Below are 27,708 nucleotides of genomic sequence, written 5' to 3' on the forward strand. Positions count from 1 at the left end.
GGGGAGGGTTGCCTGTGCAAAACGTTCCCATCTCTGGAGAGAAATGCTGGTTACAAGGATTCTAAGACCAGTGGGCAGTTTTAAGATGCCCTTTGCAGTCAGATTTTGAACTTTCTGCCCTTTCTTCTTTAATTGTAAGGACGGAGGTGACTGAGAAATGCACTAATGGGAGCATTTGCGTTTCCTTTCCCCATCCTCCTGTCCTCCTGAGACCCACAAAGGTCACCCCAAAAGCTTTCTCCCATTTCCAGGTGTTGGTGGGATCTGTTGGGTCAGCCTGGCTGGGTTTGGGGTTTTGGGGGTGTCCTGAATCTCTCTGCATGTACCACACACCTGACATCCCAACCATGGCACAACTTAAATTGGAAAATTTCAAGCAGCCTTTCCTTGTCTCCTGTAATTTTGTCTTAGCACTGTAGTGCAGCAAAAACTCTTTTTATTTTATTTTAAAACCTTGTTTCCTACTCCAAAATAAGCAAAAACTTGAGTGCTTGAGAATCACCACAAACTGGGCACTGGAAGAGTTGAGGGCTGTTGGGGATGAGAAGGATTTAACAATTACACTGAGAAAAGTAATAAGACACTGGTTGGTTGGTTGGTTGGTTGGTTGGTTGGTTGGTTGGTTGGTTGGTCGGTTGGTTGGTTGATTGGTTTTTTTCCCAGTGCTTTGTCAAATGTGCCTTTGTCATTGTCATGCTAAAAATGCACACACTGTCCTGGGCATAAAGAAAAACGCTAAAAATCATCAAAAAGCCTGTACAAGTTAAATCCTGTGACTCATAACAGTTCGTGATAGTGTTACCTTAGCCTGAGAAGTAAAAAATTCTTTCCAAGCTTCACATTGTATATATTTAAATTCAGATATTTGTCACCTTTTCATACATTGTATTTTACACACATTGTGTTTTAGGGTGGTTTTCAGTCTGAAAATTACAACTTGTTTCATGCAGTCTGCTCTGGCTAGACTTTCACCCATCTGAAGTAATTGTGCTAAATGTGAATTTTGCTATGTGTGCAATTGCACTAAGTGCAAACACAGGTTCATACAAGAATAGCACCAAACGGAGGCCACCAAGGGAAAAAAATAACCATTTGATTGTCCTTCTTATATACAGACTTGCCACATTTCTCTTGGATTTTCAGGCTGGAGTGGTAAGATTTTAATTATGCAGCAGATGAAATAGACCTGGGTAGGAATTAAATAGTCCAGACATTTTAAAGAGGTACCAAGTTGAATGCATAGAAAGTAAGAACAGCCTCTGATATGTATGATCTTGATCAGTAAAATAACCATGCAAATGGTAATTACAAGGAATGAGAAAAAAAGGGTGATTTCTGGAAAACAGGTCCTGGAAAGTCCCTTCCATGGAGTGGTACTTGGAGGGAAAACCAGAAGTGTTTTCTGTTCATTTCTCTGAAGCTGGAGGCACAAGGGACATCAAGTACACTGGTGAGCAACTCTGAGGTAATTGCAGGAAAGAAACTTCACCATCCCAGGAATCTGCAGTCCCTTTCATCAGCACTTGCTCTGTGCAGGCTATTAGGGTAGATGAGGCAGTTAAATGAAGAACTACAATTATCCACTGTTACCTGACACTTGAGTTTTGTCAGCTTTTGTAGGAAGCATGAATATCCCTCCCCTGGGACCTTCTGCCTGCAGAAACCTGCTTATTTTTGTGTGATGGGCTGCTGTCCCCAGAGTGAAAAGACTGGGGCTGTTTTGGGGGACTGAAAGGCTTAGAACTGGGAGTGAAGAAGAGGAAATGCTGGAATTGGGGAGCTTCTGAGTTCTCTGCCTTGGCTGCCATTTAGAGCTATCCAAATAAAAGCTACATTTTCCTCCTCCTAGAAAATGCCTCTGTTGTAGTTTAGTACGGGGAGAATGCTTCAAATTGACTTCAATTCTCATTTTCTCTTGTTTCCAGCCTGTACATTACATAGTTCTCATTCTGCTGTGTTTTAACCTGAGCTTAAACTTAATTCCGAGGACACTGTGGGCCGGGGGCTGTTCAGGCGGCGCATGGGTGACTGCTGCTCTCCTGTAGATAATTTTTTTAAATAACAGAGCTAAACTGGATCTGTCTGTACTTTTCCTTCTGTAAGCCACTCTGTGTTAGCTGAGGAGGAAGCCAGTTTTTTATACATAGTGAAATATGGATTATTGCAGCCACTAAGTGCTCACATTAATCTCTGGTGTTTTAGGCCATCTTGGACACAGTGCTGAGGTGAAGGTGACCCTGATAGGTCTGCACTCACAGACTCACTCAGGGACCTTGGGAAAACAGACTTGCTTTTGTTTTGGATCAGTGTAATTTGACCTGATTTATTTATAAAAACAAGGGGGTTTATACCTGCCTTACTTTATAAGTTCCTTCAGTGCAAAATGTGCATTTTTAGTGAAGATACGTATACACGTAATTCTCATTTAAACCCAGTCTGTTTCTATATGCAATCTGTGCATGTATAAAACTGTTTATGAAGGCAGTTTTTCATATCATATTCCTGGGTTTAGCTGATCTTCTTTTTTTCTTTCTTTTTTTTTTTTTTTTTCTTTTTAATGAAGTGCAATGAAGAATTACATGGTGAAGCAGAAGTTTTAGCAAATCATTCCTACATCAGCTGAATTTTGAATCTTGTTCCCTGTATAACATAATATATTTAAAAATAACCTGTCGGTGTTGCTGTTTTCTGTGTGGGTGACCCAGTAGTCCACGGACCAGCCAGGTGGAATAGCCATGCATGGATCACCATCCCTCCAGTGTCTGTGTGGGCACCCCCTAAAAACCCGAATAATAATAAAATAAGCAGGAGAATAGGATTTTAAATGTGTCCTTAAGAGCTGTAGGAGGTAGTTAACCCTGAAAGATTCAAACCCTCATTATCACTGCTATGGATTTTCACACCACGGGGTGTAAAATAATTGGTTCCCTGAGGAGGAGGCACCTGAGATAGGTTCACCTGTTCTGCTGTGTGTCTTGGGACTTTGGTCATGTTTGGAGCCAGGGGTTTTCCTGGCAGGGCTGTTTCTCCTTGTCCCAAGCCTCACCAGCTCTGGGGTGCATGCTAGGCACTCACAGGCTTGATTTTCTTGGATCGAATTCCCAGAGAAAGGGAATTAAGGTGGTTTTTCTGGATGGTTTTTTTGTTTGTTTGTTTGGGGTTTTTTTATTTTTTGGGGGGGGGGTTTTGTTTTTTTTTTTTTTGTTTGTTTGTTTGTTTGTTTTGGTTTTGTTTTGTTTTGTTTTGTTTTGTTTTTTGGGGGGGGGTTGGTGGTTTTTTTGGGTTTTTTTTTGTTGTTGTGGTTTTTTTGTTTTGGTTTTGGTTTTGCTTTTGCTTTGTTTTGTTTTTCCCAGAAGGACATCCAAAAAACAGGTCCTTGGAGGACAGCCTTGCTCTGCCTCTGCTGTCTGTGGAGGATGGATGGATGGATGGATGGATGGATGGATGGATGGATGGATGGATGGATGGATGGATAATTCCTTTAATTCTGGTACCCCCTGGGGCAGGCTGGGGGGCTTCTCTTGCTCATGGAGTTATACTCCCTATAACTCGTTTATAGCAAATAATCACCAGCATGAAAATGTGAGGTCTCCATAAGCACAGTGCCTAATTCTGGTTTAGCACTTAGAGGTGTTAACTCTCTGCTCAACAAGTTACATTTATCCAAAGATAGATATTCAGGCAACATGAGAAAAATGAGATACTTTAGAGGCTAGCTTTCCATGAGTTTTAAATTCATCCTATTTTCTTCAAATGAACACATATGTGTTAGGGAATTAAGTATTTATTCACCAGCACCAGCACACACAAGAAATACCATTGGTTTTAAAGCAATGAAATCAGCCCAGAGAGTCTAAAGTGTGTATTGTGTTATGTGTTATGTACCACTAATTCCACTGATAATGGAGCTAATGTTCAAATAAAGCTCCCAAATAGATGCTTCAGTAAGTTTTGTCTATGAAGACGGGCTATCAGAATTACGGTGTTGTGAAGTCTCACATTTTAGGACAGAGGAATAACTTACGGAGCACAGACTTGGAAAGCAGAGATGTATCCAAGGTTGTTATCTTAGTAAATGGTTATTAAAGAAGAATTTCATGACATGAAAGTCCAGACAAGAACACGCAAATGAACAATTTTTCAGGCTCTGGAGAACCAGAAAAGCATTTTCATCATGAAGTAAATTCTGCAGTTCAGGGCCTTCTGAAGTAAAATTTAGCTCTTTGTGCATATGACTTTTCCAGTCTGCTACATATGGAGACAAAAATCGATTTTGAATTGTGAGGGAATTACTGAAGGGTTTTTGGTGTATTTTCCTTTCTGAAGTTGTGCATATATTTCCAGCATTGCTGAATCACTCCCAGGTGACCTGAGGATAACCCCAAACCAGGCTACTTTGCATTTCATAATCAAATTTTAGTCTTTCAGCTCACAGCATATTTGTTCATTTGTTTCATAACTTGGAAAGGACAGAGAGATACAGAAAAACTTTCATCTTAATAATCACTGTATTCCTAAAATGGAAAAGCACTCGACTCATGTGGAGTGCTGGGCCATGAGAACTGGGATACAATACTCTGGCAATCTTAAAATCTTTGGAAAATAAAGTGGGTTTAACAATTAGATTAATTAAATGATTAAAAGACACTGTGCCAACCACTTAATTGCTAGGGGAAGTCGGGGTATGAGATAGTCTTGTCATACTAGTCCAATTAGCACAATTGTACCAACCATGAATTATCTGTAGAGCACGGAAAAAAACGGAAGAGCTTGTTGGGGAAGAAAGAGGAAAGGATGAGCAGCTCCAGCCCCCTGTGCGCAGTGTGGCGTGCCTTGAGCATGGGAAATATCCGGAACTTAAAAATCCAGCTGGAGACAGAAGGTGTGGGGGCTGAACCCTTCCCTGAGTGAGGATGTTTCTGGGGCAGGCAGGGGTCAGAGCCGCTGCGATCCCAGAGGGAAGCGGGAGCAGAGCCGCGCGTGGAGCGTGCGGAGGATTCTGCGCTTCGAGCCGAGCTGCCTCGGTCTCCAGGGAGTCTGGAGGAGGGGTGTAAGTGTCACTTCTGGAAAAGAAGTCATTTTGTTGAAATATCACTGCAACTCGGCTCCAGGCTTCAACAGCAGCAGTGTTCTGTGTCCTCAAGTGCCTTTTGTTGTCGGCAGCGCGGTGGTTCCTGCTGGGGCTGACTGTGCTGCTGCAGCTCGGGAGGGTCCTGGGCTGGACCCTCACCTGTACACACACCTGGCTGGGAATTCACCTCAAATGGGTGAATTCACCTCACCTCCACAGCAGATGGGCTGAAAGCAATGCATCAATTCTGATCCTCCCAAAGAACTTCCAGAAAGAGTGACTGGGCACTGGGCTGGGCTGCCCAGGGAGGAGGAGGAGGAGGAGGAGGAGGACGAGGAGGAGGAGGATGAGGAGGAGGAGGAGTCGTCGTCACTGTCCCTGCAGGGGATTGAAAACAGACTGGATGTGGCACTGAGTGCCTTGGTTCAGTTGGTGAGGAGCTGTCAGGTCAGGCGTTGGACTTGATGGGTCTCCAAGGTCTCTTCCAACCTGGCTCATTCTGTGATCCTCTAATGGAGAAAGCTGGGTATTTCAGTACTGGTCTGCTATGGAAAAAAAATAACCCAAAAGAATGGGCAGATATTAAAAAGAATATCTAGGTTTATCATAGGTTTACCATATCTACAACACAAATCACTCTTGCACTTTTTTGTCAGTGAACAGTCCATTGATACCTATTCATAGTTCTTATTTTATTAACTTTGAGGAAATAATGAAGGTTTCTTTTAAATAACTTTTCTTTATAATCATAATTTTGAGAAAATCTTGTCTGGAAGTTATGTTCTAAATAATCCAAGAAGCAGCAGTTGAGAGATGTGATGGAAATGCTGTCTTTTAACAGGAATTTGAAGTCCTTTTATACACTGATAACAAAGCTTTCCTCAAAATTAATTTTTATTCCACCCCAGTAGCCAGTTTTCAGCACTGTAATGCAATTTCTCTGTCTCAGCTAAGCAGGGATGAATTCCCCAGAGTGGGGACTGGGATGCAAACTGTGATCCCACGTCAGATATGGGGAAGCTTTTGAGGTGGGTTTGGGGGTAGAATTATTTTCTGGGGAAGAAGGATGGGTGACGTGTCAGAGGGCACCTCCTTCACCATCATCATCATCACCATCATAATCATCAACAGATCTGCTCTTCCCTAACTGACCATGTCTGCTACTTTTTGTGTTTCCAAGAAAAGGATTAAATGTGATTTTTTTTCCCATCTGCATTGATGGCATCACTATTTTTATTCTTCATTGTTACCCAATAAATAAGATGGAATGAAGAGAAATAAAATACCAGAGTCCATATGAAACCATAGGGGGCTGGGATTGTAGGAAAACTGAGAAGTTGTAAGGAATGACCTTCCACAATTGCACTTCTGTCTTGTGCTGTCATGTGAATGCCTTCCTGTTACACAACAGAAATTAAGCAGTTTAGACAAATATATATCAGTGGAGCTATGCCAGGATTTAATTAGGTCTCATGATCCAGATCTTTCACATTACCTGCCTCTTCCAGTGTGATGAATCCACCTTTTTTTGGGTATGACCTTCCAATCTGTGTTGAGTAAACCAAGGCTGCTAAGTCTGGGGGTTTTGGCTTCTTGATGTACAGCCAAAGGCTTTGTAAAAGGCACAGATACTTATTAAAGTGTTGGGAGTTTTAAAAATTTTATTTATTGTGGTTCGGAGTGATGAGAGTGATGAGGAGTTTCATGTTCTGTCTTGGAGAAAACGAGGAGGTGTTGCTAGTGGTTAATCAGTGTAGTTCCTTTAATACTTCTTTAATTTGTGATGGGTACAAATAGGAAATGGGTACAAAACAGGAACTAGCTGATGTCTTAGAAACGCTTGGTAGGGTACAAGTTGAAGTGTTTACAAAAGGAAATTTGGTAATTTTTTATGGTACTGGCTGCACTATGTCTACCACTTCAAATGAATGACCAGAAATTAAACATGTGGTAAATATGACTGGAAATAGTAATCATCCATAGTTTGTCTTTCCAGGAAAAAAACCAAAACCAATCAACAACTACATTTAAGTTCCTTACTTCCCCAAATTTCCTGAGTTAATGTACTGGATATTTATCCCCTGTCCCCAGAAAAGGAGAATGAAAAAAAAAAAAGTCTGCAGTTAAATTTTTGACATTTTTTGATTTTCCTTCTGACTGTACTGCTCTCATCAGCATTTCAAACGTGGTTGTGGTTTCCCTACATTGTCCTTCACATTCAACATTCACTGTTCAATTTGTTTGATTAACCCAATACCAGTGTATATAAAAATATCCTGAGATGCTGATCATTTCTGCTCTGGCTCAGCTGATTGTGTCTGTACCATCCATGGCAGAATATCTTTGTCTGGAGACAGTGAGCTTTGGTTGCTTGTATGAATATATGAAAATATTATATCCCTAAATGGTTAGAGTAGATTTAGTGAGGAGGGTGAGGTGATGAGGGAATTGGGTGCCCAGCACTTTTATTTGTGGGGTCCAACTCCTCCCCTCAACTATCCAGTAGATTACATCATTTGCCATCAGTGAGACTTCTTAAAATCTGAACTCTCCCTTGAGTGGACAAATTTAGTAACGTGGTAAACTGCCTACTTTGGATAAAAATAAGGAAGTCTTACTGTAAGCAAAATAACCTGAAATTGAATGTCTCAGTAAAAGAAAGAGCCAGGTGAGGATTTTTATAAAGTCAACTGATTTCTTTGTAGCATTCCTTGGTTTCAAATGAAGATCTGTGTAAGCTTCCCTCATCAGCCATTCTTGGGATGACATAAAAAAATGAGCATTGCAGGTTTATCTCTGGATTTTTATACTTCAGATACTGTACTAGTGGAATAGCTAAATGATTTACTTTAGATTTTATTTACTTTGTGATTTCTTTATTGCAAAATCCATCCTAAACCATAGCTAGTTTTATTAGTTACTATAATAATCTAATTTAGCATTGCCAAGGCTAGCTTGGGTAGAGAAGGAATGACCATAATAAATTTCACTGAAGTACACTGTTTTAATTAATAATTGTAAATTATTATAAATTCATTAGTATAAATTAATTATTTTAGCTACAAAAGCAAATACAGATTTCTATTTTTAAGGAGGTAAGCTACTCTACAAAGAATTTATACCATCTAAATTTTCCGATTTCATCTTTTTATGAAAAGCAGGGGAAGCAATTTGCAAATATTTAAAATGTCAAACTAATGGAACTATAAATGATGAACATCTTGTAAGGCATGCAAAAGGAGGCCATGGTTTGCTATGGGACTGTGGAAAAAGAATGAATAATTCATCAGGATAGAATAAATAAGAATATTTCCATGCAGCAGTTGCAGGTTTGTTTATTGATCTACCTGGTAGAAGTTCTTAAAAGATTCATTATTTAGCACAATCTAGAAAATGTAATATACCCAAAACACTGAAAATACTTTATTTCTGGCTTTGGGACTTCATTGCCCATCTGGGAAGAAAATGCCAAACAGAAAACAGAAAAAAAAAAAACCAAAACAGTGCATTGCATAATGAAGGGTTGGAATGGAGGTTTCTGTAACTCTGAGAGTGTGTAACTGCAGAATTCTTAGAGTTGTGGAATGGCACTGCAGCTGTCAGTAACCCTTCCCCACTGGGTTTGCACAGGTGTCTGTGACCTGGGAGAGCCATGCAGGCTCAGACACAGATAATCACTAAAAACCAAACCAGGGAGTCCCTCCCCTCCCTGCCAGTCCCTGCTGATCCACCAGGGAACGGGGCTGGCCTCCTCTGGTATCAGTGCCAGGGGAGATGAAGAAACAGGGGGGAAAACCCCCTAATAATTATCTACAAAATAATAATGAAAATGTTATTTTTAGGTATATTTCTTACAAAGCATTTTTAGGACAGCAAGGCTAACAGTTACAACTTTAATCTTTTTCTCTGTCCATTTTGGAATAGTCGTTATTTCCTCCTCTATTTTGAAACTCAGTTTTCTGTTCTATTTTTTTTTTTTAAATAATTTTCAAAGTGGGAAAGAACATGAAGCATGAACAGCAAGGTGCTGTATCCCTGTGTGAACTCTTCATCCCAAGGGGCTGTTCTCTCCCCTGTGACCCCAAAGACCTGGCAGGGGACAGAGGACACATCCCACGGCCAGTGAGGGATGCTGTAGTAATGCCCATCAGTGCCCCCTTAATGGGCTGCTCCTCCTTGGTCAGCCACTGCTGCTAGGTTCTTTGGGGCTGTTGGAGATGCTCAGGCTTTTAACATCATCGATTTTCTCCATCAGTGGTGCTGCTGTTGTCATCCTTCATCCAGAAAACCTGTACCTGCACAAGTGCATCCCCGTGCTCTACTCAGACTGTGCCTGTCATGGGTTTATTGCACATTGAGGCTTGAAGAGCTCATATTTCCTTAAAAAATCCCAAACAACAACAAACCGACAGCTTTTACTCCTATTTTCCTTAGGAAATGGAGATAATACAAAAATAATTATTTGACATGAGTGGCTGTGGCTGGCAGAGCACCACCTTTTTTGGCCGCAGATTCCCAGGCTGCTCTGGATGCTTTGTGGTGGTCTCTCCCTGCATGATTTGTGGTTATGATTCCAAAGTATTTTCTGCATCCAGCTCACCTGGCTGCTTTTCCCTGTCAGCTGCAATTCTACAGTGTCTTAGCACTGATCCTTGCATAAATCATACCCTTTATTAGAGGATTTTTTCGTGAATCAAAGCCTTTCAATTGTTTTGAAAACCGGCATCTTTTGCAGACTTTCTATTTCAGTGATACATTCCAGACTTTTCCAAAGAACATTGAGCTTGGATGCTAAATATGTTACTGCTAGTTGTTCAGAACTTTAATTCTAAAACACAGCTTAAGCCATTCAAGAAATCTGTGGTGATTAGCTGAATGATTCCTTTCTGCTTGGTTGAAAAAGGTCATCCCTCCTTTTGTGCCAGTTTTCAGATCTTTCCAGCTTTATTCTTTCCTTTCCTAGGTATTGTGCCAAACACCTGGAAATGCAATTTCCAGATCTGCATCTTTAGGGTATCGAGTGTGAGTGCACAATAAATAGAGTGGCAATTTAATATCTGTGTGTTTTGCAGGGCAGGCTTTGGCAGGTCATTAGTAACCTGCCAGTGGCTCTGGGAGCATTCTGGCTGCTCCAGTACTTTCACACAAGATTTTGAGCATTTATAGGTGATTCAGCCTCATGCCCTACAGAAACACATTGCAGGAAGGAAGAATGATAGAAATTAAAAGTAATTGAGGTTCCAACACATGACAACAGAAGCAGTTTGGCTTCTCTTTTCTGTGACAATCTCCTGCGTGTAAATTGCCAGGAGCAATATTCTTTACTCGCTTATTCCAGCTGAAAGATTTGCAAAGGTAACTAATTTCATCCTCTGATTCACTCCTTAGAAATCCCTTTTTTCTTTTCTCTTCCAAAAACGTAACCTGAATTCTTCTAATTTGTCATGGTGGTTATTTTTGGGGTTGGCAAAATCTTGAGCATTACCAGCAGAATCATGAGCATCCCTTCTTGCACTGTTTATAACAGAGCCCTGTTTTGAAGCTTGTTGTTGTTCTGGAAAAATATTACAGGCTGCTTAAATTATCTTTAAAGTGCTTAGAAATTGCTCATAAAATGCATAAATTACTTTCTTTATGCTCTGTGTATATCCTTGTGCATGTGTGAGACTGTTCATACGCATAAAACAAGAAGTATGCAAGTTACATCACATTGGTGCATGTAGAGAAACTCAGATACAACATTTTTAAAATTTAGTCAGGATTTGTCTAATTGGCATGTGCAATCCGTGGCACCCTTCCCCTCAACACACATTTGTTATTTCAACAAATCATGGTGCTTGTATAGACAAAAGGCTAAACAATTTTAATTTACCTTCAGATGAAGCAATGGCATAATGACATATCCAGAGAATTACTTTCTGCACTTTGGTCAGGTTTGGGGTTTTTTTGGGGGGGTTTAATGCCTACCATGCAATGACAAAGGTTTATTCTCCCTTTGTTCTTTTCAGAGTGCTGCAGCAGCTCCCAGCCCAGTGCTAGGAAACATTCCCCCAGGAGATGGCATGCCAGTAGGTCCAGTACCACCGGGGTTTTTTCAGGTATTCAGACAAAAAAAATTATGATTACAGGAATTTTAGGATAGAAAATCCTCTGTAATACTGTTTGCAAGTCTGTAGAAAAGGTCCTGTTCTGAACTATGTCTCACTGTGTGGTGCAATATTTGAGAGTTTATTTTTTAATAGAAGTGGACAAGTGGGAAGGAAGACTGAAGAGTATTTAATTTATGAAATAGTACTGCACAGAACAAGAAATGGTGCCAGGCTTTTAGCAGAGGTCGAAAATGCTTGAGTGCAATATTAAAATAATTTCTTATGATAATACACATAGCATTCCATGGACATTTTAAAGTCAGAATGTTGTTGGTTGTGTTGAGCTCTATGCTAAACCAAGGGCCAGATTCTCAAGTTTTTGTGGGAATTCAGCCTGAGCAATGTAGAATGTCCCACCGAGCATCACCCTACACCTTGAATATTTCAACTTCTGTACCTAAAAAGTTAAGTGAGGGATTTAGACCATGTGCTGCTTCTGTTTAGTTTTCCCTACATGGAGCTAAACGCTCATTTAGCTTTTTGGACAGTACCAGCACAGGATATGATGGTGGAAGAAATTACATTGTAGTGCAAGCCCAGCATGGTGTTTGTGACCCGAGGCTGCACTGCTCCCAGGCTGGGCTTATATCTCCTCCTCACCAAAACTCAGTTGTTTTCCCCCTCACTGGCAAATTGAGACTTGATTTGTCACATATGAATGAAAAGACACTTGGAGGGGAAGGGGAAAATACCTGGCTGCTGCCAGTCACAAAATTCTTGGGAGGTGGCAAAACGGTTAGGTAGGCAGGCTCTTTTGCACATGATTTTTCTCTTAATTTTTAGATTATATCAATATTTCGCTTTTTTTTTTTTTTTTTTTTTTTTTTTTTTTTTTTTTTTTAACTTTAGCCTCCCGCTTCAGTTGTGTTTTCAGAGGAATTAACATTTTTTGTTATTGACTATAATGACTACTAGGATGGGGAAGGGGCACAGATAGGACAAGTGTGTGAAGTACAGAGAGAGTAACTATTTTAAAGGTTTTGCAGGAGGAGGATGTGGGAGTTTTGTTTTTAGAAGCGTGAATAGACTTCTAGCCACTCCAGATCTTTGAAGATGTAAGAAAGACAATCTGATGGGAAGTTGAGTGTGGGTAAATTCTCATTATAAACCAGTATGTGGCTTGAGTCTGACTTGAAGCCACAGCATCATCCTGCTCTTTTTGTGAGGCTGGAGAGTGAAAAGGAAGGTTTTCCAAGACATTATTAGTCCTTGCTGTAGCTGTGTGCTTAAGAACACATGTAAGTTTGGAATTCAGGTGTGGTAGTGGGTGCGTTGATGTGTTTGGGAGCAAGCCCAGCAAGAGGAGCTGAGCCAAAACCCAGAGGGTTGCACCCCAGTGAGTGCCTGAGGTTTGTGAGGCTGTGCGTGCAGACAGCCCTGCTGCTGCAGTGGGTGTTGTCAGGCAGCACTTGGTGCCAGGCTCTGAAACCTTCCTCAGAGCTCAGCCTCACCAAGGTCAGCTCGCCCCAGGACAGGAGAGTGTGCTGGCAGACAGAGCCTGCATGTGTGAAACTGGAAAAAAATGGAGGGGCATCATCTGCTGCTGTGAAATGCAGGTGAAATCACAGGCGAAAAAGGGAAACTCGTGGTGAAAACCTCTTCCTTCCTTCATGGGTGCTGCTGTTCTGGTAGACCTTTACCTGGACAGGCTGTTTCTGCATACCCTCTTGCAATTCCTGTTATCCCAGAGTAAAACAAACCACAGAGAACAGGTTCTTCTGTCTCGGTCTGAAAGCTTGCAGCCGTCATTCTTCTCCACCCAGCAATTTGGAGCTGAGACCTGCCCCTCACTCCCAAATTATGGCAGCAAACAATTTGTTCTCCAGAGTCAGACCACATGGGCAGAGCAGGAGAGAGGTGCCTGTGTCTATATTTAGTGCACTGAGACTTTGCTCCACAAAGGCCTCGTAGCATTTTAATTCCTTTAGCCCGAAATTTATCTGGAAGGTCACCCTGGAATGATGAGGGTGCCTGTTGTTGCTTTCAGGAGTTGTTTGAGTTGGGCTGAGCTGAAGCTGCTGACAGCCAGCACCTGCCAGCTCTGCTTGCAGAGCTCAGGGGTCACAGATGATTTAAATTAATTTCTTCTCTCTTGATTTTGCACTTGTGTTTTGGGTGGGCACTGAGCACGCACAGGGACATAAGCAAAGTGGGGTCATTGCTGCTGCAGTGGGTTCTTACCAGAGCAAGGGAATGTCACAGTCTGGGGGGGAAATGTGCTGGGAATGAAGAAACACCAACAGGCTTCACTTTGGGTTGGCACTGCTGACCTCTAGCATGATTTGTGAGACATCTGTTTTTATAAAAGAAAATAAATGTATTTTATTTAAAAAAAATAATGCAGTCTGCTAGTATAGAACATGGAGGTAGAGAAATACAGGAGAATAGTTATTTCTCAGACAGTATGTGGGAAAAGTCTGCTCTTTGTAAAATGAGCTCTTCTCATGCAGGTAGACCATTAGCACTGATGTTAATTAGAAACCTGTGGCATTTGATGCCTGGTCTACAGAGGCAGAGGTTCTGAAGCCAGAAGCTGAATTTGTCTTGTCTCTCTCTGTAGTTGTACTTTAATGCTTCGGTTCAGGTGAGGGATGATAGTCACTGCAGTGCTGACTGTCCAGAAAAATGGCACAGTGCAGGGAAGGTGGTGGAGTTGTTCACAGCTATTGACATCAAATAAATGAGTTTTGGGAGTTTTGCTTGTTTATGGGGTTTTTGATTTTTAAGAGAAATTGTTTGCAGTGTCAAAAGTAAAGTTGAAAAAGTCAGTGTTTATGTAGAGTTAGGATGTGCCTCAGTTTCCTCCACTGGTGTGTTTGTGTTTGAATGTAACTTTAAATTCATAGGCACATACTTTTTGTCCACATCTTCTCTCAGCCTGAGCAGCAGTGGGACTCTGGAAATAACTCAGTGTGAAACAGAAACTGAGCCTGCTCTTCATTCGTTAGCAGCAGCACTTGAATGTGTAGGGCACCACACTTCTGCCATGCAGGACTCCTTAAAGTCCAAATAGGATAACCCAAACAGCTGCTTTGGGCAACAGAAGTTATGAAACCGTACTAGATTGCATGGAGGTGAGATGATTTTATTTATACATGTCTGAAATGCCCAACCAACCCCAGCCTGAGGAAATACCTCATCCATTTCCAGTTTTTCTATCTAGAACATCCTGGACATGGAGCTAAGGTATGAGGAAGGCACTTAGCTATTGTGATAATAAAGTAATTTGGGACATTTTTTGGGTCATTTTTAGACATTTTTAATCCACATCATCTGTTAGTTTTTTCGTATGGGCAGTCATGGATGTCAGTGTGACCTGCTCTTTGTTCCTGGTTCTGGAGCCATGTCTGACTCTGATACAGTAACTGAGCAACTGAAAGACTGAATAAGATCATAATAAATAATTACCTTTGGGTCTAATGTTAGTGCATGTATATAATGTCAGCAGCCACAGCTTTACAGAAGGCTCATTTACAACTCATTTACAGTGAGTTAAACCTTCCACTTGTGATCAGAGAGGTTCAGGTCGTACAATTCAGAGATTTTCAGGTTTCCATATCAAGTCTTGCAGGTGCCACTGCTGCTCTTCAGGTACTGAGGACCATTTCCATCCCTCTCTTAACTGATGTTTTAAGGCAGCTAAACAATTTGAGAGGTGCTACATTTCTATTTTTGCAGACCATTTACTTGATCCTTGTGGGCAGTCTTGGTGTTAGTAAGCAAATGAGCAGGGGCCAGAGGAGGCTTGGGAGCATGTGTTCATTGAGTTGTTTGGAGGTTTGAAACAGCATGTAAACTATTGATTTCACAGGACTTTATTTGCCTTTTAGTTAAATTTCCAATTTTAGCACTCCTGAATGCAGAGTTTAAAACAGAGCAGCATAGAATGGTTTGGAAGAGACCTTAGAGCCCCTCTTGTTCCAACACCAACCATGGTTCTCCAACTTACTGACACCCAGCACTGCCCAGAGTCTGACCCTGGCTGCTGTTCTTGCAGTGCAATTAGGAGAAACATTTAAATATTTGTTTAATTAAACCCCAGCTGTCCTCAGCTGCTCTGTTCCATGGCTGTCCAAAGGTTTGGCTGTGTGAGGAGTGTGGCTGGCTTTAGAGACACTCACCTGAGGGACCCTGCTGGGGTTGTAAAGGAAGCAAATTGTTTTACAATTGACAGTTCACTTGTTTAATTTGGTAATTCTGTTAGAAGTCAATTTCTAACACTTGTCTGTACCTTTTCACACATAAGCGAAGAGCCCTTTCTTTTAAGCACATTACTTTTTTCATCACATTTGTTAAAATCTTTTCAACTTACCACTAAACATTATTTCTGTGGTGTCTGTGTTTTCTAAAGGGCTTTTCAAGTGGTTGGCTTCGTTCACCAACTTCAGATCACCAGATAAACTTGGAATGGCATGGGAGAGAAGTGTCGACACCATGTTTGAAATACAAATGTTACATATTCCTCTTATATAAAGGGGGAAAAAAAAACACATCCCAAACCCAGCACTGCAAAGTAATGTGAGCCTGCCTTGCCATCTAGTGGCAGCTGCTTGTGCTCATTTCAGCTCAATCCATATTATTCTCAAATATTATTTTTAGCTTTGTTTGCCATAGTAGAGCTGACCTAATGCTTCAGGAGAGCATTATTACAGTAAGGCACATGAGCAAAAAGCACTTCATTTTCCTGCTTAAATAAATATTTATCTCCAATAGTAACACTAGGCAGCTAAATAATATAATATAATATAATATAATATAATATAATATAATATAATATAATATAATATAATATAATATAATATAATATAATATAATATAATATAATATAATATAATATAATATAATATAATATAATATAATATAATATAATATAATATAATATAATAATGAACATTTATATTGGTTATATATGAATATTGAACAAATACATTTATCATTTGTAAATACATATAAATTAAAGTTTATCACTTAGTTAAGTGAGAACAAACAAAGTCAGCAAATTAAAAATTAGTAACATGCGTCTCCTGCATTTTGAAGCAGAAATGGTCAACTACTTACGCATGAAAAGAAAATGGATTTATAAGGTGCAGTGTAAGGCTATAAAATATTTTTGTGATGTGCTATTTTAGTTCATAGTTAGTATTGACCATATTTACAGTAAAATCATGATACGTTGTTGAAAAATAAGGGTTTGTATTCCAGACACAAATAATGGAGCATTTGGTTAAAGCAATTAAAGGAAGGAAGATGAGGAGGGAGGAATCCCCCAGCACCTCTTTAAAGCCATTTTGGAGTGAATTGTCCACTGGGGATTGTAATTTGTGCAGGGAATGAGGAATCCCAGTTCCAGCTGTGGAATGGCACAGCTGGAGCCAGAGGATGTGCTGTGGCCTGCCTGTCTGTGCAGAGCCAGCACCTGTATTTCTGTCAGTCTAAAAACATTTTATTTCTTTTTAAACCCCTTTGAACTCTTTCAGCTCTCCCCTTAACTGCTCACACAGTCTCCTGGTTTTCCAGAGTTTCTCCGTGCTTTATCTCCCCCTCCCAGCAGCCACACCTCATTATCAGTCCCAGGACCACCACCCACCTCCCAGTGCTGATCCTCCCCGTGTTCCCCGTTTGTGCAGCATTAACTTTTCTGTAAAACTGAGATAGTCACAGACTGTAGCAGAGCAGCAGAATTAGCTGGATTTGGCACAAGTTCACACCCAGCCTCAATTCCAGTGCAGGAAGCAGGGCAGTGGCAGGGGAAGGAGTGAAAAGGAAAGAATCTGAGCAGATCCAGGGAACCAGGTTCCCAGCCTGAGAACCATCCTGGACTGTGAAAACATGGTGATGGAAGAATGAAACGTTGCCAGAGCTGCACATGCAGCTTGTGAGCAAAGATAGCAGCTTTGGTAGCCCTGAGAAACTTTGAAAATAAGATATTAGAGGGGATCTTTTTCCCTCTGAGTTTGTATAATTCATGTTGGTAGGAAGCACTTTATTGTATTTTTAGTGTCTCAGTGTTTTGTCAATTCATTCACCCCAGTAGAGCAGTCTGGGACTGCTCAAATTCATGAAATTATATATCGTATAATTCTTGGCAGAATTGGCATATGTGCATTTTTGTCCTCAGCAGTATCACACTGCATTTTAAAATATTCCATTTGTTAAAATTATTTTGACTTGTTGCACTATGTGAGAGGGTATTATCATCTAGAAAGATCTATAAGTAGTTTGTATTTTTCTCCTGTTTGGGTTCCTTTCCCTACATACCAGCGGTAAAGCCAGCTCCTAAAAAGTAAAGTTATCCAGGATCTGCTGGCCTCAATAATCCCACCCTGCAGTTGTGACAAGACTTTTATTACCTGTAACTTTTGGAACAAATTAAAACTGCTCAGCTTGAGGGGTTAATCAGCCATGCCAAAGAATCGGCCATGTATCATAATCTGGTTTATCAGTCTGGGGAAAATGCTTTCAGTCATTTGTCTGGATGATGTCTAAATTCTAAAAATGCAGGAATTTTTGTTTTCGGGGGTTTTTAGGGTGATACATCTTGGGTGTTTTGGCTTGTCATGTTTGAAATACTTTTTTCCTTCTATTTGCATGTAATAAAATTAATGTAAAAACTATTTACCTGCTTTAAAATTCACACAAGTAATACTTCTTATAAAATCTGAACTACTTTCAAAAATTCCCTTAAGTATCATGTACAGAGCTTAGCAACTTTCTTTCCCAATTATGAAATCTTGAGCTTCAGATAATGATGTTCCCCACAAAGTGACACAGATGTAGTAACAATGCAATTCCTACAGACCATCTAAAAGCAGACCTGGCTTTCAACATCTCAGGCAAATGTTCAGCTGGGGACCAAAGGTTTTTTTGTTTCTTTCTTTTAAGCATGGAGTAAATTTTTCATTTTTCTACACCAAACAAGGTGTGTGTGGCAGTGTCCTTCCAAATGGAGTTCCTTGACCAGGGATAAAACATTGAATTTATTCTAAAAGCTGGTGCTACTGTAACTTGGAATTCTGGATGTGTAAGGAGCTCTTCACTTTAGGAGGAAAAAAAATTTGCTCAGTATTCTGAATTAAATCAGACCTCTTACTGTTGCTATTTATAAATTGTCAGTCTCCTCTTAGAAAACCCTAAAAACGGGAATTATTTTTTAGAGATCTTTTTCTGAAGCACAGAGAAGAACTTGCCCATGGAAATGGGTTTGGTCATCAATGTAGAGAGAAATCCTCTCTCAGTGCTGAGAACAACACATTTTTATGTAAAAAAACATAGATAAAATCAGCTGGTTTGGTTTGCACTGGTAGACTGCAAGACTTGCAGTGTGCAACCCAAATTTAATCTCTGAAATACTTCAGCAAAAATATAATTTCAAGTTTAGTCCTGGTTAAAACTAAAATGTGTTAATGAAGAATGACTGTCCTGAAACTTGGGTGATTTGTCACTGCTGAGGGAGATGCCACCAAAAAAAAAAAAAATCACAGAGGAAACTGGAAAATGAAAAACAATGAAGTGAAAAATGAATTGCAGGGTAACTTGGATAAATTCAATTCACACTTATTTAATGGCTCCCTGTGGTCCTCCTAGGAGGGCAAACGCTCTTTGGTTTGGGAATGGGAGATACAGGTGTAAAACACCTCTAGAGCATTTCCTAAAACTCTGGAGTCTTCAAGAGAAATACAAAAATATTATTTAGCCTTATAGGAAAATGAAATAAAAATGGCCAGCAATCTTATTTTTTATCATTTGGATACTAATACTAATAATCATAACAGTAAGTGATGCCAAATCTTTTAGCCCAGAGTAGAGTTTGAGAAGAGTAAAGGTGAAGATAAATTGTATTTTACAGAATGTATGACTTGGCAATTGATTTTTAAACAGAGAGGAGAACAAAGATTTTTAGTTTGTTTCACTTGTGATCATTTAGAACTTTTAAATGTTTAGATAAAAAGATTGGATCATTTTCAGAATTAACAGAGGAAATGTGACTTTGTCTCTTGCAGCTTGAACTGTTTTGCAGTGTTTTTACCTCAAGTAGCAGCACAATTAATTTAAGATCACTTATAGTGTGTACAAATAAGGTCTGTGGTTCCATTTTCAGCTGCTAGGGTAAATGGTGTTTATGTTTGTGCTGTAGGTGGCTGAGTTATAAAAAGCAATTATTGCCATTTCGGTCCTTCTCCACACCAAGTGTGAAGCTGTGTCTCACCATGTGATTTTTAATTTGTGGTCAATATATTTAAAGTGAATTAAGTCTCAGTAGGAATTGAAACATTGAAGATTACTTCTCCGAGCTGTTGGTTATTGCAAATTTTGCAAATTTATGTGAGAAAAAATGTGATTGATAAATGTAAAGGTATGAGGAAAAACAGGATAAAAATGTCAGTGCAAAAAAAAACCTGTATCTGGAAGGAAATAAATTACACTCCCAGCTTTTAAGAGGGAAGTAAATTTAAAGCAACAATAGATGTATGGAAGTATGTCATGCTTAGTAGAGCACCACCCTCTGAATTCCTTATTTCACCACAATTTGGTGGAAGTGAAAATTAACCCACATCATATTTTAGAGTCTCCTGGACAACTGAAAAAGAGAGTAAGAACTGCTTGATTGGCATCCCAGCCTCTGTGCCTTATTAACATCAGCTTCCTGGTGGATACTTTCTGTAAAATCACATTTTCTAGCACCAAAATGTGGGCAAGGTCATCGTTGTCCTTCAACACTGCTCTCTCAAAGACTTTCCCACTGAAAAACTTATTTTCTGTTGTGTTGAGAGCTAAGCAAAACAGGATTTTACCAGATTTTGATGTTGCACAGCACACACATCTCTCAGACCTGCATTAAACACTCAGGTTATGAGATACCCTTTGCTCTCCCTGTACACAGCTGGATTATTCTTGAGCAGACAGAAAACAAAAAAATGCTGCAACTTCTGGCACTATCATTCAAGTTCCTGAGCTTGCCTTTCTTTAAAGCACTTTCAACAATTCAACACAAAATGTTGCTGTAAGAGCAGAAAGCTTATTAAATTCAACATTTGACATCTTGATTTTATTTTGTGTCATCTCTATTATTCTAATAGTCTAATACTTTCCTCCTTTTAGGTTTCTGGGTTGTTTTTTTTTTTTAACCTTCACTGTGAGTTGGTAAATGCAAATATTCTGCAGTGACTACACAAAGTTTTTTCTTTCTGCCTTCTATTTCTCCCAGTTTAGTAGAAGATTCCTCTTCCCTTGCTCTCAGCTGCAGGATGGCAACCTTCAGGATACTTTTTGTGATGCCAAATTAGTGAAATTCATACCTGTGGGTAGGAATTACAATGTATTGCTGTCAACAGATGTTGGTGACATCTCTGTCTCAGCAGTGGCTTAGATATGGCTTGCTTGCCTGTTACTTTGTTTTAATAATTTTTGAGGGGTTTTGTTTGAATGGTTGTTTGGTTTGATTTAGTTGGGATTTGTTTTCGGGTTGGGGTTTTTCTCCATTTTTTTGTGGCTGCTTGTTTGTTTTTGTCTTGTTTTTTGGTTCTAGTTTTGAGGGATTTTGGAGGAGGCTTGGTTTTGTTTGTGTGGTTTTTTTTTTTTAATTGGGTTGGGTCTTATATGTGTCCTTTGGTTTGGTACTTTTTTTGTTGTTGTTTGTTTGTTTTGTGTTACTTGGTTGGTGGCTTGGCTTTTGCTGTTTTTTTTTCTTTGGTTGGGATTTTTTATTTGGGTTTTTGGGAGGAGTTGTAGTTTTTGGGGGGATGTTTTTTTGGTTTTTGTTTTGTTTGTTGTTATTCTTGTTTGTTTGTTTGTTTAGAAGTGGTTCTTTGGTAGAAGTGGTTTTTTTCTGCTTTTCCAAACACCTTATCATGTCTGCCAGTTCTTGAACTCCATTGGAATAGTTCATTTTAGCCCCTCTGTTTTCTTCCTACCCCGTAGTTAAAAGTTGCCTGCTGCATTATTGAGTATTTTTCCAGCTTAATTCCAAGACAAATAAGGAGTCTATCCTCCTGAAAATTTAGTTGTGAGCATCCATTTAAGGTGCATTTAAAATGCTGAATTTTGAGTTACACAAGGCTGAGGCAACAGGCAGAAATGTCCAAGTCTTCAGCATGCAAACAGTTCAGAAACAAGATGTGAGTGACCAGTTCAAGGTCTGTGGCCACTGGTTTTAATTTAGTACAGGTATTCTGAGCCCAGAAAGTTCAGGGGTGTTTGTGCTGCAAGAGTAGGGGAAGAAGAAGCTGCCAAAAAGTTGAGGAAAGAAGGATGCCTGCTGCAAGAAATGGAAGCCCACAGTGTTCCTCCCTAATGGATATTTCAGCAATTCCTAATTAAAAAAAAATTTTAAAAACTGAGAAAATGAAAGTAAAACTAGTTCAAATACTAAATGTCAGGTGTTCTGGAAATGGCAAGGGAAGTTGTGAATAAACACGTGACACAAAGTTTCTCCTGCGTGAGTTTGTGTCTTTCAGAATCTGGTGCTCAATAATGTGTGTGAGCTTTAAAACTTCTCCCACTATCATGAAAAGCTGACAGTATTTAATATATTAAAATGATGGACAGAATTTCTTTGTTGTCTTGAGTCATCTTGGTGGAACCTTTTTGTGGACAAACAATATATTGGTAGTAGAGAGGGAGAAGTTCAGTCACTCACACAAAAATGAGAATATTTAAGTTCGTAATGGTGAATTTTTTGTGGTAAACCAAACCATAGGAACGACTTGAAATCTGATTGCAGTTCCACCTGGGTAAGGGGAATACATAGATGCATTAATATTTACAGTATATAAGCCTTGTAAGGAGCAGGGGTTTTATTACTATTACATAATATTAGTAGGCTGATTCTGCTGTTAAGACATGGCTGAATTGAGAGACAGTTCAAATTTCCCTTTGTTTTTTGAGCTGCACAGTTGTAAATAAAGTTGAGTTTAGTTTGCTGGAGGAGACAAGTCAAACCCAAAGTCCTTACTGGAGTGGCTGCACTCGGTTGACCTTTGTGGAAATGGTTGAAATTCTAATTTCCTGACACTTCTACTGTTTCACCAGGGCCTCGCCACAGCCCTTTCTCTTTCTTATCAGAGGTTCTCACCATCAGAGTGTGCACAAAGGAGCCTCCCTCTTCTACAGCACATCATATCAAGCATCTTTTTATTAATCTATTCACAATTGTTATTGAACTTTCTTCTCCAGTTTGTAAACCCTCTGTACTTTAAATTGCTTTCTAGCACTGCTTTGAGTGTGTGTTTATGTAGGTTACATTATTTCAGCTTTCATCTGATTCCAGGATGTGAAAGGTTTCATTAATTTATTGATGTAAGATCATAGGAAAAATTCCAGTAGTAATTATTGATAAAATAATTGCAGTTTCTCTGCTTGCTATTGCTAATCTAAATCAGTCTTTCTGTCCCTGCACTCAGTCACAGCATACTTTTATCTCTTCATTTTTTCTGGAGCTGTAGGTACTCCTGCTTGCCAAACCATCCTCTTCATCTTCTGTTTAGTCAAAAATTTGTGCCTTTTCCCTGTAGATTTGCCACTCATCCTCTTAGATTTCTAGGCTATTGCCACACTTTGGGGTGGAATGAGCAGAAAAGTGAAATGTTTTTGCTGCCAGTGCAATTATGTGGGGGCCTGGCCTTGTTTGTGGGCTGTGAGATACCTCAGGAGTAGCCAAGAGCCACCAGAACCTCACAAGGTGTGGATGGTGTGCCAGATTTGGGTATAAATTGAGGTGTGAGAGAGGAGATCCAGTGTGTGAGCAGGGAGGGATGACAGGAGTGCAGCACTGAACTGACGTGACGACTGAAACCAGCAGATTCTGAATATTTGCATAATGAACTGGGAATCTGTGCCCCCACAGGTTAAATTTTGTATTGCCTTTTATTGTATTATGAAACAGTGATTGAAAGGTATTTGTGAATTCCTCTGAACTCTCACAAGAAAACTTTTGTTTTCTGTTGCAAGGTTCCCTTCTTTCCCACTTTTCCAGTGGAAAGTACAGATGTTTGATTATGGTTTATTCTTCATTATTAATGCATTAAGTTTTTTATATTCTGCATTTACAAGCGCTGAAACAAAATGTTGAATAATCTATTGGCTGAGAACCTCTGAATTTATGCAATACTGCTAAGCACTGTGGAGCAGTGCTCAGGCTGGATGGGTGTGAACGTGGCAGTGGCACAGGGTGGCATTTACAGGATGAGTGGGATTATTCAGCAGTATTTCTTTTGTCCCTGCAGCCTTTCATGTCCCCCCGGTACCCTGGAGGTCCAAGGCCACCTCTCAGAATACCCAACCAGGTAAGGCTAGGTCCCTGATGCTCTGCTGGCCCAGGGTGAGGGTTGTGTCCCTGTGTGACTCAGTTCTGTGTCAAATGCATCATTCCCTGCCCATTTCGGCTGGACATACAAATTATATTTATTTCACAGTAAATATGGGGATAATTGGTCAGAAGTGAACCTCATAAAGTGCTCTGTGGTTCCCACAGACTCTGTGAGGACTGTCTAAAAGCACTGAATTCCCAATTTTCTCTCATCTCCATCAAAGGATGTGCAGTGCCAGGAGACAAGGATGAGTAATGAGCTGCTGTTCGTCAGCAGGGACCTTTCTTGGCCCATCTGTGAGAGGAGGGTTCTGGAAGTAGAGAACATTTGTGTTTTCAGGTTCTCCATAGTGCAGATATAGGAGGAGAAAGAGTTGTCAGCAGATGAAAAGTTAAAGACAGGCAGACAAAAAACATCAGTGGAGCTCTGAGAGAAAAACTAGGTCATTTACAATATTGGGAAAGGTAGAAAGGATAAATGGAATAGGTAGTTTGGTTCAGCTTTGGCTTCCAGGACTTCCTTTCTATTGTCACACTATACTCCAGCCTCATTTCTGACTACTTTTTATATTTGTGTAACACAATTTCAACAAATATGTGACTACTTTTGACATACTATCACCAGAAGGTATGAAATCTAAATTTCAGTGAGCTGGATATATCACTTGGCAAGACTTGCCCAGGTGTTGCTCTACCTGGTGATGTTTGGGATCAGGTTCAGTTACCTGTACTAGGGCTACTTTCTCACCAGGGCAGAGGGAGACTTAATTAACCCTGATGAAGTGATTATCTGTGCAGTGCCCTTAGTACTGCACTTCATATTTGATAACATTTTACTGCTGTAATTCAGTGTACTCCTGATTTTAACACTTCCCAGTACTATCTTAGGCAGAGGTGTCTGAGCCCCTGAGCCGAGTGTTTGGGTTTCACACTCTCTGTGCCTGAGCTCAGTGAATCTGGCAGGTGGGATGTGGTGGCTGGAAGCACCGCCAGCCTGCAGGTTTGGTTTCAGGAGTGTTTTTTTCAGTATTTTCAGTCCAGAGTGGAAGATAATCACAGAATCTCAATGAATTGCAGCTCTTGCTATGTTCACATTACGTGAAGCTGATAAATTGCCGCTTTAGCAGCACTGATGGGCAGAGTATAGAGCAATAAACTATTGTGTTTTGTTCTGGGATGTGGAAGGAGTCCCTGCCCATGGCAGAGGGGTTGAAAGGAGATGGGCTTTAAGGTCCCTTCCAACCCAAACCATCCTGCATTCCCAGGATACATTTTTACTGAAGACGTGATGGTGCTTTGAAATGCTAAATAGCACCTCATGGATCAGCTACAAAGATCCATTCATAAAAGTGCTTTTCTACTTGACCCAGCTACAGGTAAAATCCTGTAAAAATGAGCTTTAAACCTAATTCAGTAAACCCAGAGGGCAGATTAATGTGGGGATTTACAAGCACGTTAACTCTTGACTCAGAGGAAACATCCAGGAATTAGGAGTGAAACGCGTGTGTTGTGTCTTTAACATGAATTTGGAGGCATTGTGTGTCTTTATGCTGTGTTTTCCCTGCCTCAGGCCCTCGGAGGTGTTCCAGGGAGTCAGCCCCTCCTGCCCAGCGGGATGGACCCCACACGGCAGCAGGGTGAGTGTGGGACCCTTCCACAGTGCTGTCCTCACAAACTGGCAGATCCTTAAGCTTTTCTGTTAATTAGAAAGAGATGATCCATTAAAAGTAGCTGTAGAAGGTGCTTGCATCTTGCATAATTAAATCAGTCGTATTGCATATATCAATATAATGTATTTTATGTTTTATTTCCAGGTCATCCAAACATGGGTGGGCCGATGCAGAGGATGACTCCTCCAAGGGGAATGGTGCCATTAGGACCACAGGTATTTTCTACAGATGGTTTATCCTTAGTGATAGGCCTATTCTTAGTCTATATTCTCTGTCTTTGTGTAGCTTGAAGACACTCAGGACTTGTTTTCATAATCCTTTTTTAAAACAAAACTCCTGTTTTACAAAAAAAATCAGTTCTGAGTTGCAGCTGTACAAAATCGAAATGAAAAATCTGTTATTTTCATTAATATTTGGAATTAAAACAGGAATCCCTCCACTTGCTTTCTTTAGAAAAGTGTATGTTGTAATCAAAGACTGACACTGGCAAGGGAGACCAGAAGTGGAGTAGGTGTTTCCTCCTCCTCCTCGTCACTGATTATGCTATTTGGGAGGAAAACATTAATACCCTCTACCTTTGCCAAAAACACCTCTCCAAATTCTCTGAAAGTTTTTCTTTCCTCCACTGCTGATCTAAATTTTGGGGCAGAGGTTTCAGTGCAAAGTGAGACGTCCACGTTGCCATTTGTCCCCGTGGCCACCTCGAGCTGTGGCTGTGTCCCAGCAGAGCTCAGGGCACAAACAGCCCAGCTGCACCCCTGGAGCACCAGTGCAGGAGGCTCCTCTGTGTTCTGTCAGCTCTGCCAGGGAGCAGCACGTGGGTGGTGCTGTTCCTCACTGCTGCTGCCAGTGTTTTGTTCCACAGTGTGCTTGTTGTGCCCACACTGTGTGTTTTTGCTTCCCCATCTCAGATAATCTCTCTGGTGGCTTCTTGTTTGAATAACAGCTACATTCTAAACGATTGAATGGCTCTGCCTTCCAAGTCTGTTCACAACTGTCTGTGCAATTTTGGGTCTTCTTGCTAAAAACCAGTTGTGCAGTACTTCACAACCTCTGCTGTGTGACCAACAAAAAGTTATTAAATATATTTTCTGTTTTTTTACGTGGCCCTGGAATGTGTTTTCCATTTTTGGAGGTGGAGAGCAGAGAAGCTCTGCTGTGCTGCCATATGAGATTGAGCTGATCCTTTATGCAGCACCATTAATCTCACAGCAGGCAAACCTCATGCCACTTTTTACAAGGATAATTTTTCCATTTTTACCGTCATTTAAGATCCAGTGGTTTTGTAAGCTTCTTTTTTCTTGTGCTCAAAGTCCTAACCTACACAAAATTCTAAGTCCACAAAATTTAGTTCACAAATGACTCCATAATTGGATCACCAAATTCCTGGGCCACCAAGCTTTGCAGAGAGTATCACTGCTCTGAAAGGACATCTGTATGGCTTTTATTTAGGGCAAAAGAGTACATCTGCTTAGGATTAGCAGTAATTACTGTTGGAAGTTAGATTGTCAGGTGGGACAGATTGTTCTGCTTCTATTCCACTGAATAAAAATAGGTGTAATTTATTTTTTGTGTAAGTAATGCAGTCAAACTTTGGTATCAGGCATAAATTCATATTTTATGGGCGCTGGGAATTTAATTTGTTAGCATTGCTAGGACATTGATTATCATATTAAATATTGTTCATCTTGATTATCACAGACTTGGGATAGTGGAAGGTGTCCCTGCCCAGGGCAGGAATGACACTGGATGGACTTTAAGGTTCCATCCTGGGATTCTGTGATGTATTGGAATTGAATGATGGAAAGAGAAATTTAATGGTACATTAGAAAAGTTATGTAATGTGGTGTAATTTTATACAAGCTTAATGAAGTCTAGGTAGAATTAATACCATTTAATATCTGAGAATCTTCTGTAGGGGGTTCTGATTTTGAATTGTCTTGGTTTAGTAGTTGAATTCAATATAAAACCTGACCCTTGCTGGCCATTAACGAGCTCAATGTGTGTAAATAATATAACTCCCCCTGAAACCATGTTAACCATTCTTAGCCAATTTCTGTTGTTTGTATTGTTTCTCCTTGGGGTTAATGATCCCGTGTTTTTTAGTCAACAGTCAGGGAATCCTGAAAGCATGAATGGCATGGCCTGTCCTGGCAGCAGTTGCACAGGGATGTCATTAACCTGCTGTCCTTTCTTTCCCCCTCCTCTTTGGTTTTGTTTTTTTGTTTTGTGGTAGTCTGACCCTTGGTTGTCGTTGCAGAACTATGGAGGTGCCATGAGACCCCCTCTGAACGCTTTAGGTGGCCCGGGGATGCCTGGGATGAACATGTAAGCACCAATAAATCCTACTGTACCTAGGAAATGCCATTATTGCATTGCAGAAGGAGCAGTTGGGATAGATAAGGCAAGGAGACTGTGCTTTGATGACCAGTAAATGCAATTTTAGGATGTAAACTCACAGTCTTACAGGAGCCTCTGCTGTCCTAACAAGTCTGTTCAAATGCTCAGTTTCTT

At 40.3% G+C, this 27,708-nt stretch overlaps 1 protein-coding gene across 4 annotated transcripts in view; it reads left to right on the forward strand.

The window, feature by feature from the left end:
• SSBP2 (single stranded DNA binding protein 2) overlaps positions 1-27,708 on the forward strand; it is a 123,587-nt gene that overhangs the window by 79,730 nt on the left and 16,149 nt on the right. Inside the window, exons 5-9 of one of the 4 annotated variants that reach the window (XM_056513823.1) lie at positions 11,080-11,169; positions 23,442-23,501; positions 25,095-25,161; positions 25,339-25,409; positions 27,455-27,522. In XM_056513823.1, the coding sequence (XP_056369798.1) occupies positions 11,080-11,169; positions 23,442-23,501; positions 25,095-25,161; positions 25,339-25,409; positions 27,455-27,522 (356 nt within the window). Of the gene's footprint in view, positions 1-11,079; positions 11,170-23,441; positions 23,502-25,094; positions 25,162-25,338; positions 25,410-27,430; positions 27,523-27,708 lie in introns of all 4 variants that reach the window. The other 3 variants (XM_056513822.1, XM_056513825.1, XM_056513824.1) reach the window with 3 other exon arrangements.

Source organism: Oenanthe melanoleuca, chromosome Z (genome assembly GCF_029582105.1).
Source record: "Oenanthe melanoleuca isolate GR-GAL-2019-014 chromosome Z, OMel1.0, whole genome shotgun sequence".
Taxonomy (NCBI): domain Eukaryota; kingdom Metazoa; phylum Chordata; class Aves; order Passeriformes; family Muscicapidae; genus Oenanthe; species Oenanthe melanoleuca.